Raw genomic sequence first — 15,206 nt, forward strand, 5'->3', positions numbered from 1 at the left:
TAAAAATTAAAGTATGGTTAGCTTGGACACAATGTTAATATAACAATTTCATAGCAATAACTCCATAGTAACAACTCCTTAGTAACAACTCCATAATAACAACTCCATAGTAACAATTCTAAGTATGAGCTTGTAGATGTATCATTGTTAAGACTTTCAGTTAATGACATCATTAATAATTTAATTAATAACAATGACAATTAACACTGACAAATAACAATGAAATAATTAATGACATCATCAATAATTTTTTTACATTAACTTTAGTTTTCATGAACTTTAAAAAACATGGCGTATAAAACCTCAAAAATTAGACATCCAATCAAAAACGATCACACATGTTTGCTCTCTGAGTATATAAGCTCTCTACATGGAACTAAATTCATGTAATGACTTTAATTACTTTTAAATATATACATATTAGGGTAGGTCATTAAATGTGTACGTTTTTATAAAATGTACCATAATGACTTTTTTGCTCTCTTTGATATACAGTTACAAAAAAGTAGAAAAAGAAAAATTCCAAAAGCTACTCTTTTGAACCTTCTTTTTTTCGTTCCAAAAGTATTTGGAAAGACTTTGTAGCTATTGCAACACATTCATAAAAGGTTCTTCTGCACTAAGTACATGAGTTGTTTCTCAACTATTTTAATGAATTTTTTTTTTTCTAAGCAATATATTTGAAGACTAAAAAACATGAAATATATAAAAGTAATATACAAAACTAGAAATGAAATATAATAAAAATGAAATAAATAAAACAGATATATGAAACTATATACATTTTTTTAAGATACACCTTATAGCATGATAATTATTTAAGTTTTATTGTGCACTTTGACTCTTAAATGGAATATTGGAAGTGTTAGTTCACTGGGTCTTCATGTGGAATTTTGCAGATTTTTTTTTAAAGTTTTTATTGAAGACCTTGTAATTGTGACGGAATGTCTGCTGAGTCTCACTATAAAATCTAGAAACTTTTAATTTATGTTATTTGTTTGATAAATGGTTGTATCTTTGCAGTCAGTGAACTTATGAACTTGAAATTAGGCCATGAATTAGTATTACATAATCTGCTTTAAATAAAAACAGTTACTGATAACTTACTCTCAGAAGAAATATCTGATGCACCACAAATTCCACAAAATTGGTACTCCAAAAACAACATTGATCTTTTTAAAACAACATTTTTTAGGTATTGCATGTGTTCTCAATTTTTACTTTATTTGTTATATATAACCTCTTGATTCTAAAGATTGTCTTGCGATGTTTTAAATTAAGTTTATATTGTATTTTTTATGTTTCAAAAATCAGTAACATTTTTAAAAGATAAAAATTATAGGAGTTTATTAAAACTAACTTTGTGTTTGAATTTATAGCGAAATGCTAAATTTTAACTTGCAGAGATATTTTGGTTATTGGCAAGTTCTGCAAGTGACTGATTTATTTAAAAAAGTTTAACGATAAACTTTTTTATTAAATAAAGTTTACAAAGTGCAAATATATTTATAAATATTTATAAATGCAGATATTTTTATAATAGAAAATTTCACCGGCAGGTTAACATTTTCTTATGTAAAACTTAGTTCTAAAATTAACTGTGACACAAAAACCTGGCCGATTTTTGCTACAATAGTAAATAAAAATCTTTTAGATTAAAAGATGCAAAAATGCAAAGACTAACTCCCTCTTACATAATATGGGATGGTCCTTAAAGTATGTGCACTCGGAGGTGAAGAGGGGATCTGCAAATGGTAAATATGAGATAGGAGGGCAGTGGTTTATTTATAAAAGAAAGGAGACACTAAATTAAAAAAATATCATAAATTGTTGGGTAGGTAGGTTAAGAGTGTAGGTACTTTTAGGAAGGCGGAGTGTACTCAAAAAAGCGTGTTGCAAGATGCAAGGATGGGGAGGGAGGGGATCGAAATAAAAGCGTATGTACTTTATGGGTGAGCCCTAATAAAAACTAATATTTTTTTGCAGATTAAATTTAAGCAATGTCCTATTTGTCTTGATGTTCTTCATACAATTTGCAAAGCCAGTTGCAGAGTTGATGATGTAATACCTGTGAAGATTTTACCAGCTAACCACTTCTCCTTTTCGCTAGGATCTAAATATACTGAAACCACTTTAAATTCAAAAATAGACATGTAAGCTATCATAATATTTCAAAGTTTTATTTTCCTGAATCTTTTGCCAACTCCTAAGTTACCTTAACCAACATTGTAGTTTTTGAGGTGTGGTTGTTTTTGAGGTGTGGTTGTTTTTGAGGTGTGGTTGTTTTTTGAGGTTGTTTTTGCGGTACATATAAGTATATGTACCGCTAAAAACAACCGTTGCTAAAACAACCGTTGCTAAAACAACCGTTGCTAAAACAACCGTTGCTAAAACAACCGGTTTTAAATGTAAAATGTATATAAATATTTTGTTTCACAGTTCATTAGTAGATGAGTTTCAACTAGCTCTTTTAATGGATCAAACACCAAAACAACTATTTAATTCTATCAAACTGTATTTAGAAATGTTTATTGATAATAAGGTGCATTTAAAAATAAAGATTTTACTGCAACTAAAATGAATTTTCTTTGATTTATTAATAATGATTTTTAATGAGACATTTATAGTATGGTTACAGGATGTATTTTCTGCTTTTATTATATTCAAATGTCTTATTTAATATCTTTAGGATTCTTTCTGTAAATAAGTGTGCTGAGAATGCTATTAAATTCAGTCAACACTTCATTTAAGCTTTAAGCTTGGAAAGTAAATATATTGGTTGTGGGCTGATCATCATTCAAAGTTTAAAACAGTAGATAAAATATTTTAGCTAAAAATTTTGTATCTGCTGTTTTAACCACCCAAATTTTATAGCCAGATATAAAGCGGACAGGGCTGATCATTTCTTTTATGTAGTGCAAAAATTAAAGACTAACAGCTTTATTAATCTAATAGTTTATAAATATAAAAATATTGAAAAAATATTTTAAAGTAAAAAATGTATAAAAATTTATTTGCAGATCATCAATGATCATGGTATCTGAGCAAAAGATATTTTCATGGGTTGATGTTTACACAAGTTGTTGCTTATTCTTTTTTTGCTTTGTTTTAAATATTTTTATAAGATTCAATTTTTGCATCTGAAAAATATTTAGCTATATTATTTTTTACTGGCTATTTTCAGACTTTTATGTTGCTTCAATTAAATATGACCACAACCATCAACACACTCCTCCTAAAGTGCCAAGTGTAGTGAAAGTAAGTAATTTGCTGAACACTCTATCAAAAGAACATTTTTCTGAGAGTAAATTTGATACTGCTGAAAAGTTCATTGATTTTGTTGCATCTTTAAGGCAACTTACTTCGAATGATATTTTTTCTATTCTTCAATCAGTGGAGTTGGATAAACCTTCTGTTAGGTAATTGTTATACACAAAGTTAATAGTTAAAAAAAATATATTTAGTAAATGTTTAAGTAATTACTTCTTTTTTTTTATTTTGTTTGATAATTTTTTTTACTTTATCTTTCAAGTGAGTGGTTGAAGTTAGTAAGTTGATTTTATTAGGTGTGACTATGACAATGTTATAAGTGAAATTTTAAGGCTTTCAAACAGTGAAAATATATGAAAGCAATTTAAAAATAAAAAAATCTATAAGTATTTTGAAACAATAAGAAATAAATTTTTTTTTTCTACCTAAACATTAAATTTTCTTTCGATAGTTTTAGGAATATGGCTATTAAGTAAATACATTACAGTTATTTGTAAATTTAGTTAATTTTTCAAGTTACAACTTTAGTTTAAATTCTAATTATATTTTTTTCCTGATTAAAAAAGTTTATTGACCAATAACAGTAAGGATATAAAGGTGCAATGGATATAAATAAACAAATAAAAATTTGAGAATTTTGCTTTATGTCTGATTAGATTTCCAGTTTAAAATTTGTTTATTTATATATTCAACCAAATAGGTAACTTCATTATTAGCATATAGGGTATTCTAATAATGAAGGTGTGAGTGTCTGATTATTTGATCTTTTTTTTTTCAAAGAACTTTTAATTTAATTTTTTTTTACTTAAGGAGTTTTTTATTGGATGGTTTAGCCCAATGTGGGAGTCATGAATGTCTTTCAATATTGTTTGATGCAATTCAAAAAAATGTGCAGTTACAAAAAGAAGCTCATCGTTTTATGCCATACATTGCTTTTATTAAAGAACCATCTCCAGAAATAATTCGTCTTTTAATGGTAATTTTAAAACTTTACTTGTTAAAAATAGAAAATTAGAAAAGTTAAAAAAAATTTTTTTTTCAATATTATTAACAGTCAAGTTTTTTTGATACAAAATATTACATTTGAATTTACAAAAAATATACATAAGAATTTGTTAAATAAATATTAAAAAAACTTGAAAAGTTTTCAATTTTTTCATAAAATGACACTGAATCTCAAAAATTACCTCTCGAAAATTTGTTTCATCGGTAATTTAAGAATATTTATTATTAAATCCGTAATACTATCCAAATTAACTCTGTTAGTCTGGATCTCAAATAAAGTAAAATTGTATATAAATTTAAAATAAAGTTTTTTAAATAATAATGTAAAATCTAAGACCTTTTTTTTTATTTTTTTAATTATAAATCTGTGAATCAAAAGCTTTAAATAACTTTAACTCATTTAATTGTATTTAACATTTTTTTGAACTTTCAAAATTTTTTTTGAGATTAATAAGCATTATTTTAAATTTCAATTGTAAACATTATAGTATTTAAAGAGAATGAAAAGTAACCACCCATCTTTTGTTGATAAATTTAAACTTTTAATTAAATAAAACCACAATTTTTATTGTGTCTTATTTTCTAATTATCTTTATTGTTCAGTCAAATTATTAAATGGTAATAGGTTAAATTATTAAAACTACTATATTAATACAAAATGATGATAAATATTATTAAATCACTATATCAAATAAATAGTTAATAAACTGAATTAAAAGAAATGGGCATGTACCGATGAGCACGTAATCAGTTAGCAGGACTAATTTGATTAATCACTGGGTTGGTCACAGTAGATGATGTGAAGTTGTGAATATGGTTGTTAAGAAAGATATTAAAATAGTTGACAGATCTGGTCTGTGCAACTTTGGCAGAAAGAGCATTCTGCTGCATAATAATAGGGTTGTTAAAAAACTTGTATCAGACAAGTCAAACAGTCAGTTATCTTTTTCTTTGTGTATATGTGTACAATGGCCATATTACAGAGAAATGCTAATAGGTGCAGTGCCCAAGCAGATCAAGTCTGTATTATTGTCTATTTTATATTCTCAATTATTTTGCAAGTGACAGATGTGATCAAGATTGGTCTTTAGTTAGAGGGGTCAGTTTTAGAATTACTCTTGAAGATAGGGGTAACATTTTTCGAGAGCCATGCGCTTGGAACTTTTCCTGGGTCATAGATCTTTGAAATATCAAGGTTAGTGGAGTATATATAATTATTTACATTACAACATAAGGCGTGTCATAGATGCATGCCTTAAGTTGTAATGTAAATAATTATATATATATATATATATATATATATATATATATATATATATATATATATATATATATATATATATATATATATATATATATATATATACACTTTTAATAAATAAATAATTTTATATAGATAAAATAAATAAATAAAGGTGAAATGAAAATGAAGATAAACTATACAGTTAAATAGAGAATTCCATATTTTATTTATTAGAAGAAAACAGAATTTATGCTGAATCAAGACAAGCTGCTAATGAAGGCATTAGCCTTCATCCAGTACATAAATTTACTTTTAAAGTCATGGTGTGTTGTGGACTCACTTTTTATGAACCAACCAAATTAGTAGTTATGCCAGACAATATGAGCTATAATTCTGATTTTTACATAAAAAATGTCCTACCAATCGTTAAACAAGAAGGAATTCGACTAATTGGAGATTTTATCTATCAACAAGATGGCGGCACGTCACACACAAGCAAACAAATTATCGAAAACCTTGAGCTCATGGGCATTGAAAACATTCCACTTAAAATCTGGCCGCCGAACTCGCCAGACCTTAATCCCTTAGATTATTTTTTTTGGAATGAAGTGGAGGATTGTTTGAAATCGAAATCTTTTAGTAACAAGATTGAGCTTGCTAAAAAAATAAAAGAAGTTGTTAAAGAAGTACCCTTGAAAAATATCCAAGATTCGATTGATAGTTTCAGGTCTCGAGTTTTTGCTATTGAACAAAATCAAGGAGGCCTAATTTTAAATAAACATTTTTAATATTAAAGAGTTTTATTTCTTTATTAAATCAATATTATATATTGAACAGATAATTTTTTTAGTATCTACTTAAAAATTGATATGAAATTTGTCTCATTCTTTACGCCCCACCCGTTATATACAGTGCGTTTCATAATTCACAGTCACTTTCAGAAATACATAATATATAATTGTAATATATAATTGTAGAGTACAGTACAATATTATACATCAAATGGATTAACTTGCAATCCATTCTTTTCAATACACAGATGGAGTCTACGGAAAGTGCGGTTATTAATGGAATGCAACACAGATACAGGCACATCAGCAAATGCTTATTGAATCACTGTTTTCAATTCTTCTTTGGTTTTCACCTTCTCCCTCATGATTTTCTGTTTCAACATCCCCTACAGAGCATTGTTGCAAGAGGAAAGATTTGGGCTACATGTAGGCCAGGGGGTTGGTCCAAATTTACCTACCCAGTGATCTGCAAAATTTTGATTCAGAAATTTCCTTGTTTTTAGGGCAGTGTGAGCAGGTGCTCCATCCTGCTGGAAATGTGAAGAAAGCAAAATGCGTTTTTTATTTAGAGAAAATGTTGGGGAAGGCGTTGTGCCTTGGGCCAAACTGCATTGTTATGCTTATTGTGCGTGGGCAGACCAAACTGCCCTTTCTTAGTTCTTTATCTGTCCACTATGAGTTGTAGGAGTTGTAGGAGTGGAGAATGCTTGCATATGTTTGTTATAAATTAGATTATGAAATTGACAGAGAGGTAAAGGGGGATTACTAAAAAGTCTTCTTCAAACATGAAGTCTTATTCATCACTTATTAGATCTTATTTATTACTCTTGAAAAATCCGATGGATAAAAAACACTCAAATTTTTAACATAATATTCTTCACGATTTGTTTAACGCTTTAAAATGATTACGGTTTTAGATAGCAATAATATTAATATTTGTAGATTGATATATTATCAATCTACAAATATTAATATTATCAATCTAATGTTTATATTATCAATCAAAATATCTGTAAATATTATTCAATGCATAGTAATTTAGTAAGTGCATAACAAGTCAGTTATTTAGTAAAAAGTCTTAATTTGGCTTTCAGTAAAATGCTGGTTTTAAAGTCCATATTCCACTTTTAATTAAATTCAGTATAAAAGTCCAAATTCATCTTTTAGTCTAATTCAGGGTATGCATATAATTTAAATTTTTCTTTCAGATAAATCTGAGTCTTAAAAAGTCAACTATGACTAAATACTGAAAGTCAACTTTGGCGAATACTAATATTCTTTATGATTTAAGATACAAATAACTATTTGACTGTTTTTTAAAAGTTCATTTGTTCAAATGGATTGAATTGTAACATAAACATACTCATACAGTATTGCTATTTTTAGACTTTAAATTGACTACCATCTTTTTTTTTAGTTTTATTTAATAAAAATTTACATAATAACTTTGTGATTACACGAGTTTCACATATTCTCCATATAAGTAGCTTACTTAGCTTAACTTCTCATAGTTATAGTAATATGAGAGAGAATTAAAATGATTTAAACTTTTTAGCTTTTGCTATACCAATTAAATTGCAAAAACTAAATTTTCTGTCTTTTTATGCTAAATTTGAAACTTTTTTAATTTTAGGGAATACACCAACAAACAAAAAATCCATCAATGTTATTAGCTTTAACAACTTTGGTGCATAAACTTTGTATACACAGAGCTGGAGAGTGCAGCATGTCTGTATGTTATTTTGTAGCTTTTTTTTAATGAAAATTCTCAAAAAAAAATTTTTTCTTTCATGTGATAAGTTTTATGGAATTTATGGTCTATTAAATGACCTGATTACATGTTTACATGACTGTGGTCATATTTTCAAATAATTATTGTCACATTTTCAAATAAAGTGGCCTCCCCTTTAAAATAGCCCCAGGCTATTTTAAAGGGGAGGCCATTATCCATATCATTAATCAAAGGTTTTATTTCCAGAGTTTGTTTTAAAAAAATCAGGGTGGGCTGATTTAAATCACATCGTTTTAAATCAGTGATTTAAATCAAAATTTAAATCAAAATTTAAATCAAAAATTTTTTTTGTATGACTAATGATTTAAATCAAGTTTTTCTTTTATGTTTGATTTTTGAATAATAAAAGTTTATTTAAAAACTATTTTTGTCATATTTCGAAACAAAACTAATTAAATATAGCAGAACGATGTATTTATAGAATTAATGACTCAAAGTATACCATAAAAATAAATAAAACAGGTAATGCTATAGTGCACAAAATAAATCAATAAACATTATTATCAATTAAAACTAAAAAATTTTTCTCTTGATAATTAATTATCAACATCCAATTGAATAATTTTCGACTTATTAATTGAAGAGAAACACAAGCTTAGCAGCTTTTACCGAATCTACTTCGTACCCAATCTACTTCGTACCCAATCTGTTTCTCAGTTTTGAATGTACCAAGCCGTAAAAGGAGAACACACGTTCAACTCCTGCAGATGAAGCTACTGCAGTCATCAGTTGCAAAATTGTATTGTTTTACTTTCAATGTTATTATGGTGTGATCTCCACCACTAAACAGATGATAATGCTGTTAAAACCTCCAAGCTAAATTCAAATTCCAGGAATGGGTACAACTTTCCTCTAAATTTCATAACTGTAAGAATAATATGTGGGTATTGTAGACTGGCATATTCCAATGCAGTATTTTTTTCAATTTCATTCAACATTCTACCTTGGTAATGAGGGCGAAGAAGATTAGTCAGAAGATGGGATGGTGTCACTGCCTTTTTGTATGTTTTTTTGAATTTCTTTTGGATAACTTTCTCACTTTCACACAAAAGTTTGTTTTTTAGATTTTTCCATACTTCCACTAATTCTGCTATTTTGCATTTGTCACTTAGTGCTTTATCAAGTGCAAAAACAATAGGTTCTAAGCGAGCCAGTAAATCTTCTGCAGATGTCTTAATGACTAAAAGTGTGGATAGTTTTGTGGAGGTATAAGGTTAAAAGAAAAAATTTTAGAGTCCTGAGTATACTTCTGACCTGTTTGACCACTGCATTATGCATTATATTACTTTTAAATTATATTAAAAGTTCAATAAAAAATATTTTATTTAAATCAAAAAAATCTGATTTTTTTGATTTTTTTTTTAAATTTGTGATTTTTTCCAACCCTAAAAAAAAAACTATACTTAGAATTGGGGCCTCCAAAACTGCAGAGCCAGGAGCTATAGCCCTCTAGCGCCCAACCATCCTTAATCCAGCACTGTTTCATGCAAAAAAAAAAAAATTCATTACTTTCATTGGATTGATGAAAAACTCCAAAATTTTAACAGATGATAAAGTTTGACAAAAAATCTATATTATCAAATAATATTAGTATAACATTATGAACTTTAGAATTAACTTATTATTATGAACTTTAACATTAATTTATCATTTACAACTTTAACATTTACTTATCATTATAAATTTTAACATTATAAAATGTGAAAATGATTAGGCAGACATAAATGGACATTCTAAAGAGACTTTTCATTGAAAAAAAGTTTTTTTATGAAAATATATATACAGCCAATTAGTAGAACATTCACTTAGGTATAAAATTAAAAAAAAAATTCTTATAAAATCTTAATCGTTTTGTGACATAATGTAAAATGATTTTTTTATAAATAGATAATTTAAAAATAATTTTTTTAAGGGAGATATTGGAAAGGTAGTTGAAGATGTTGAATACTACCTTCTGCGATTGCTTGGAAATAATTGTCAGGTTACAAATAGCGCTGTGCTTAGCGACATTTATTTTGCATTAAAAGGCATTGGAAACATTGGGAGGTCAGTTAAAGCATTGCCACTTATAATGGATTGCATACGTAATGCAAAGCACTCAAATGTCAGTGTTGCTGCAATACAGTCAATGAGAAAAATGAAAATTCCAGATGCTGTTATTGAAAATTTAAGAGAAATTCTTGCAGATAAAAATGAAGATTTTGAAAAAAGAGCAGAAATCTTTCTGCAGCTAATGAAAAATCCAAGTCATGAAGATATAATTCTTGCAATTGATCTAGCCAATGATCAGGAAGAATCTGGCCAAGTAAAGTCATTTATTACGTCTTTTTTAAAAGGTGCTGCATCAAATGAAGATCCAACAAAACAAAAGTATATGAGTTATTTTTTTTATAATTATTTCTTAGAATTATTATTATTATATTTATCTGTTCAATATTTTTTTAAATAGATTGAGAAATCTTTTCAAACAAACAGTTGAAAAATATCCTTTGATTGATTTTAACCCCTCAGCATACCAGTACTCTAAGTTTATTCAAAAGTCAGCAAATATATGTATGTTTTTTTTTATGTTTCATTATTACATTTATAGATTTACAAATTATAATTTTTAAAAATAATTTTAGTTCAGACATCTGCAGCAATTGATGCAATGATCCTTTATCATCCTGAAAGTTTTGTTCCACGGGCATTGAGACTTAATTTCACTACACACATGTTAGGATTCTCAGTAAATGCTTTAGAAATTAATGCAAGACTAGATGGTCTGGAAAGCATAATGCAAAAATATTTTGCTGATAATGATTACTCTGACAGTTATTTTGGAAAAGCTTTTAAGTTGCCAAACATGGAGTTAAAACAAAAAAAGAGAAGAGATGTTAAATCATCATACTTTGAAGAACTGGACAATAAGGTATTTTAAATAAAATTTATTTTAAATAGAATCTATTGTATGAATAATACATTAGAATTAAATATTAAATATAAGATAAGTACTATACATAATATATAGTAGATATTTTTTTGCATTTATTTACACTTACTCTTTGAATGGAGGAGAAGAGGGGGAGAAAAGGGGAAAGTTTGTGAGTGTGTGCATTTATATACTCTTATTTTTTGAATAGAGGGGGAGAGGGGGAAGATTTGTGTGTATTAAAAGTAGGATAACAGCTTGAGGACAAAAGTTTTTCACAACTGATTTGTTCAATATTTTTGAAATGTTATTTGTTCTTTTAAATTCCATAACTAGGAATGTTCTTTATGTACTATATATAATTGATACTATAATAGTTTGCACTTCTTTAACAGGCTGAGTATGTTTACTTTAAACTTTAGCTAATTAGATTACAATTGCTATAAGCTTTGGGACAATCATGGCTTGTGCTGATGAACTGTGCTGCTAGCAAATAACACATTTTACTATCTGTTAAAGCTATTGCAATAGTGTGAAGCTGAGTTACTTACTCACACTTGCTTTTAAGGGTGTTGTTATCTTGATCTAGTTTATCTGGTTATTCACATTGATAATCAAGATGTTTTTATTTATTTTGAAGATATATTAAAGTTCCTTATAAATTTGAATGGTGTTGTTGGAAATAGAACTTTTTTTACAGACCAAAATTTTCTCTGTGTTTAACAAAGTTTGCTACTCCATATGTATGAAATTTTTCATTCTCAAAAAGAAAACAAGTGGTTATAGGCTTTTTTTAAACTAATTTACTTCCAACAAGGCTTCAAGCAACACTATTACTGTAATAGGGAAAGAATTCTAAAGCATTGATGTGCAAGGAAAAAAACTAGATGAATAAAAGTCTTTAGAGCAAGGAACAGATACTGTAAAAAATTGAGACTTTGCCTAACGATAAGTCATGTGATATTGTGTTTTGGTTGATGGAACAAGTGATGATAACTTGCTTAAGCAGCAACTATGGTAGTATTTGTAGAAAAGAGGAAGAGATTTCAAGACATTGCCTGTCATCTCTCAAATTGTAAGATACAATTGTTAAGAGTTTACAACATTGTGGAATTTGAAAATTGACTTGACCATGATTTTAAAAATTTGAATTGCTTAATGCGGGTTTCATGTTCAAAGTTGGAAATACCAAGTGTTTATAATCAGGTTTCATTAGGTAGATGCTTTATTGAAAATATTGTTGTTTTTTTTTGTACAATTTTGAACTTGCTTAAGTATAGAAATATCCCTTTTGAGATGTGGTTTTATGTAAACCACATATAACCTTTTCCAAAGAAAACAGTATGGCTTTTCCAAAGAAAACAGTATGGCTTTTCCAAAGAAAACAGTATGACTTTTCCAAAGAAAACAGTATGGCTTTGAAATAAAATTTTATTAAAATACCAAATTTTATTAACATACCAAGAATTATTGAGATGTTGAAATGTTGATAGCTGTTATATATGTTGAGACAATATATATTTTAAGAGTTGTTGAGAGTATGTATGTTGAAAGTATGTAGGTTGAGAGTTGTTGAATGCATATATGCTGAAAGTATATATGTTCAGAGTATATAATGAGAGTACATGTGTTGAGAGTATATATTTTGAGAGTATATATTTTGAGAGTACAAATGTTGAGAGTATAAATGTTGAGAGTATATTTGTTGAGAGTATTTATGTTTAGAGTATATATGTTGAGAGTATATTTGTTGAGAGTATTTATATTGAAAGTATTTATGTTGAGAGTATATATGTTGAGAGTACATATGTTTAGAGTTAATATGTTGAGAGTATATTTGTTAAGAGTTTATATGCTTATTATATATGTTGAGAGTATTTATGTTGAGAATAAATATGCTAAGAATATATATATTGAGAGTATAAATGTTGAGAATATGTATGCTTAGAGTATATAGTTGTTATATTGAATATTTAAATATTTAGGTCAATATGAGAAAACCTGTTCCACATACTTCTATAGATTTAAAAATTTTCAACAATGATATTCATACATTTGGTAATGAGGACATACCATTTCTGAATGGTCAATGGGATGATCTTAACATCATAAAGGAGATGTATGAACTCACAAAAGGAAAACAAAGTACATTTAAGCAAAATATGATTCTCCTTGAAGCATCTCATTCTGTACCAACAATTCTTGGATTACCTTTAAAAATTGGAGTAAATGGTTCATCTATAGTTTCATTTGATTTGAAGGCAAAATTATCAACTCAAAATATTTTATTTGGCACTAAATCTGCAACTATTGATGTTTATTTAAATCCCAGGTAATTGTGAACAAAATAAAAAAAATTCTTTTTAAAATTTAGTTGAAGCTTTATTTAGAATGAAGTTTATTGATGTTTTTTTTAGAATGAAGTTTATGAATGTTATTAAAATACTGTATTTCACAATAATGTTTAGAATTCATTATTTTTTAGTGTGTCAACCCATGTTTCAGCTAAATTAAATATTGAATGCATTGGTGTAGGAGAGATTGGTACATCCTTCAAGATGAACATGCATGCTGCTAAAAAAATTAGTGCTAAAGCAGATTATGCTGAAGGAAAAGAATTAAAAATTGATTTTGATGCAGAAAATGATGTCAATGATCTATTCAATGTCAGGTATTTCTATATGACAACTTTTTTTTCTTGCTTTTTTTTTTTGTAATTTACTATTTGATTATAAAGTTTTTTCAATCTGAATCTATGTTAACTTTTTTAAATTTTAAAAAAAGATATTTTTGAACCTTTAAAGTTTTACTGATAAATGCCAGAGAATGATTTCACCAATAGCTGTAAATTATCAGCGTATTAACAGTGCTATGCTGTGCACGATGGTGTCCTTGTTATTGTATTATCAAGGCCAAATAAGAAGTCCTTTGTTACAACTTTGAGTTAATTTGCAGGACTTTTTTAAAATGTTACACACTCTGAATTTAGAATGTCACACACTCTCCCTGTTTGAGTTTAATTCTTCAGTTATTAAAAACATAAATAGAGTACCTAAAATTACTAAACATACTAATAATTGGTAACATTACTAAAATCATAATGTTACCAATTATTTCAAATTATCTTTAACAAATATTGTTTGAAGTAACCTTTTATCTGTTAAATCTTACTTTTAGTAAAATTCATCAGACCTACTTGCTTTTTGTAAAATTAATTTAATTTTGGCTGTTTCAACATTAGATATCAATATTTTTTGCTATTTTCGTTTGATTTATAAAACCTCATAAAGTTCTAAATACTCATACAGTGCTTGGACTGGGCATAATTTGCATATTTATCTTTATATTTGTTGTTTTTTTACTTCAGAATCTGTTCTCTACCTCTATAATTCTCCTATTTGCTTTTTTATAGAATATTTTTGTCATATAAGATGTTTGTATTTATGTTCATTTTTGTTGGTTTATCTAATGATCCATTTAATATTTACAGTCTAAAAATGCAAGTGTAGAGCTGTTTCCCTATATATCCTCAATAATGTATAAAGTTTGGTTTATTTGACAATTATTTTTTTAATACAGCATAAAAAATCTAAAAAAGGCAATAGATTAAAAAGTTGGTAAATCAATCAGAGAAGGCTGATGTTGATACTGGTACTGATTATGATGCTAGTTAATTGGACATTACTCTATGCTAGATTCTAGTTAATTGGACATTACTTTGTTAACACATTCTACCACATTTTCATCTATCATTTCCTGTTAGTGTTTTTTTTAGCATACAAACTGTTTATTGTTGCTTTGCTGTTGATTGTGGATTGATTTTCTCTTAGCCATCCCCAAAAATTCACATCAAAAAATTAAATTAACAACAAATAAACTAGTTAGCATTTGACAAACAAAGCGTATTTTCTAAAGAAAATACAAGCAAAGAATTTACGGCTACCAAAAAAGGTGCTCAAGTCAAACCAAACACCCAAACAAAGTTGATGTTCTGTTATAGCAATCTTTGTATGTGGTTGGCGTGGTTTTTGGAAAATGTCAGTAGTAACAATTAAATTTAAAAAATATAAACAAAGATTATTTATTGTAATAATTTTTTTATATTCATTATATAAAAGCAATTAATGTAATCTGTAATTTTAGAAAACAACATTTAATTTTTAGGTTTTTATATAAAATTTTAAATTTATATGA

General features: G+C 27.2%; 1 protein-coding gene across 2 annotated transcripts in view; it reads left to right on the top strand.

The window, feature by feature from the left end:
• Nucleotides 1–15,206, top strand: part of LOC101240168 (uncharacterized) — a 72,272-nt gene that overhangs the window by 33,374 nt on the left and 23,692 nt on the right. For both annotated transcript variants that reach the window (XM_065811599.1, XM_065811600.1), the window contains 9 exons: nucleotides 3,021–3,079; nucleotides 3,185–3,419; nucleotides 4,081–4,246; nucleotides 7,943–8,041; nucleotides 10,014–10,471; nucleotides 10,551–10,654; nucleotides 10,726–11,012; nucleotides 12,998–13,344; nucleotides 13,498–13,683. In XM_065811599.1, the coding sequence (XP_065667671.1) occupies nucleotides 3,021–3,079; nucleotides 3,185–3,419; nucleotides 4,081–4,246; nucleotides 7,943–8,041; nucleotides 10,014–10,471; nucleotides 10,551–10,654; nucleotides 10,726–11,012; nucleotides 12,998–13,344; nucleotides 13,498–13,683 (1,941 nt within the window). The remainder of the gene's footprint in view (nucleotides 1–3,020; nucleotides 3,080–3,184; nucleotides 3,420–4,080; nucleotides 4,247–7,942; nucleotides 8,042–10,013; nucleotides 10,472–10,550; nucleotides 10,655–10,725; nucleotides 11,013–12,997; nucleotides 13,345–13,497; nucleotides 13,684–15,206) is intronic.

The sequence above is a fragment of the Hydra vulgaris genome, chromosome 12 (assembly GCF_038396675.1).
Source record: "Hydra vulgaris chromosome 12, alternate assembly HydraT2T_AEP".
NCBI lineage: Eukaryota > Metazoa > Cnidaria > Hydrozoa > Anthoathecata > Hydridae > Hydra > Hydra vulgaris.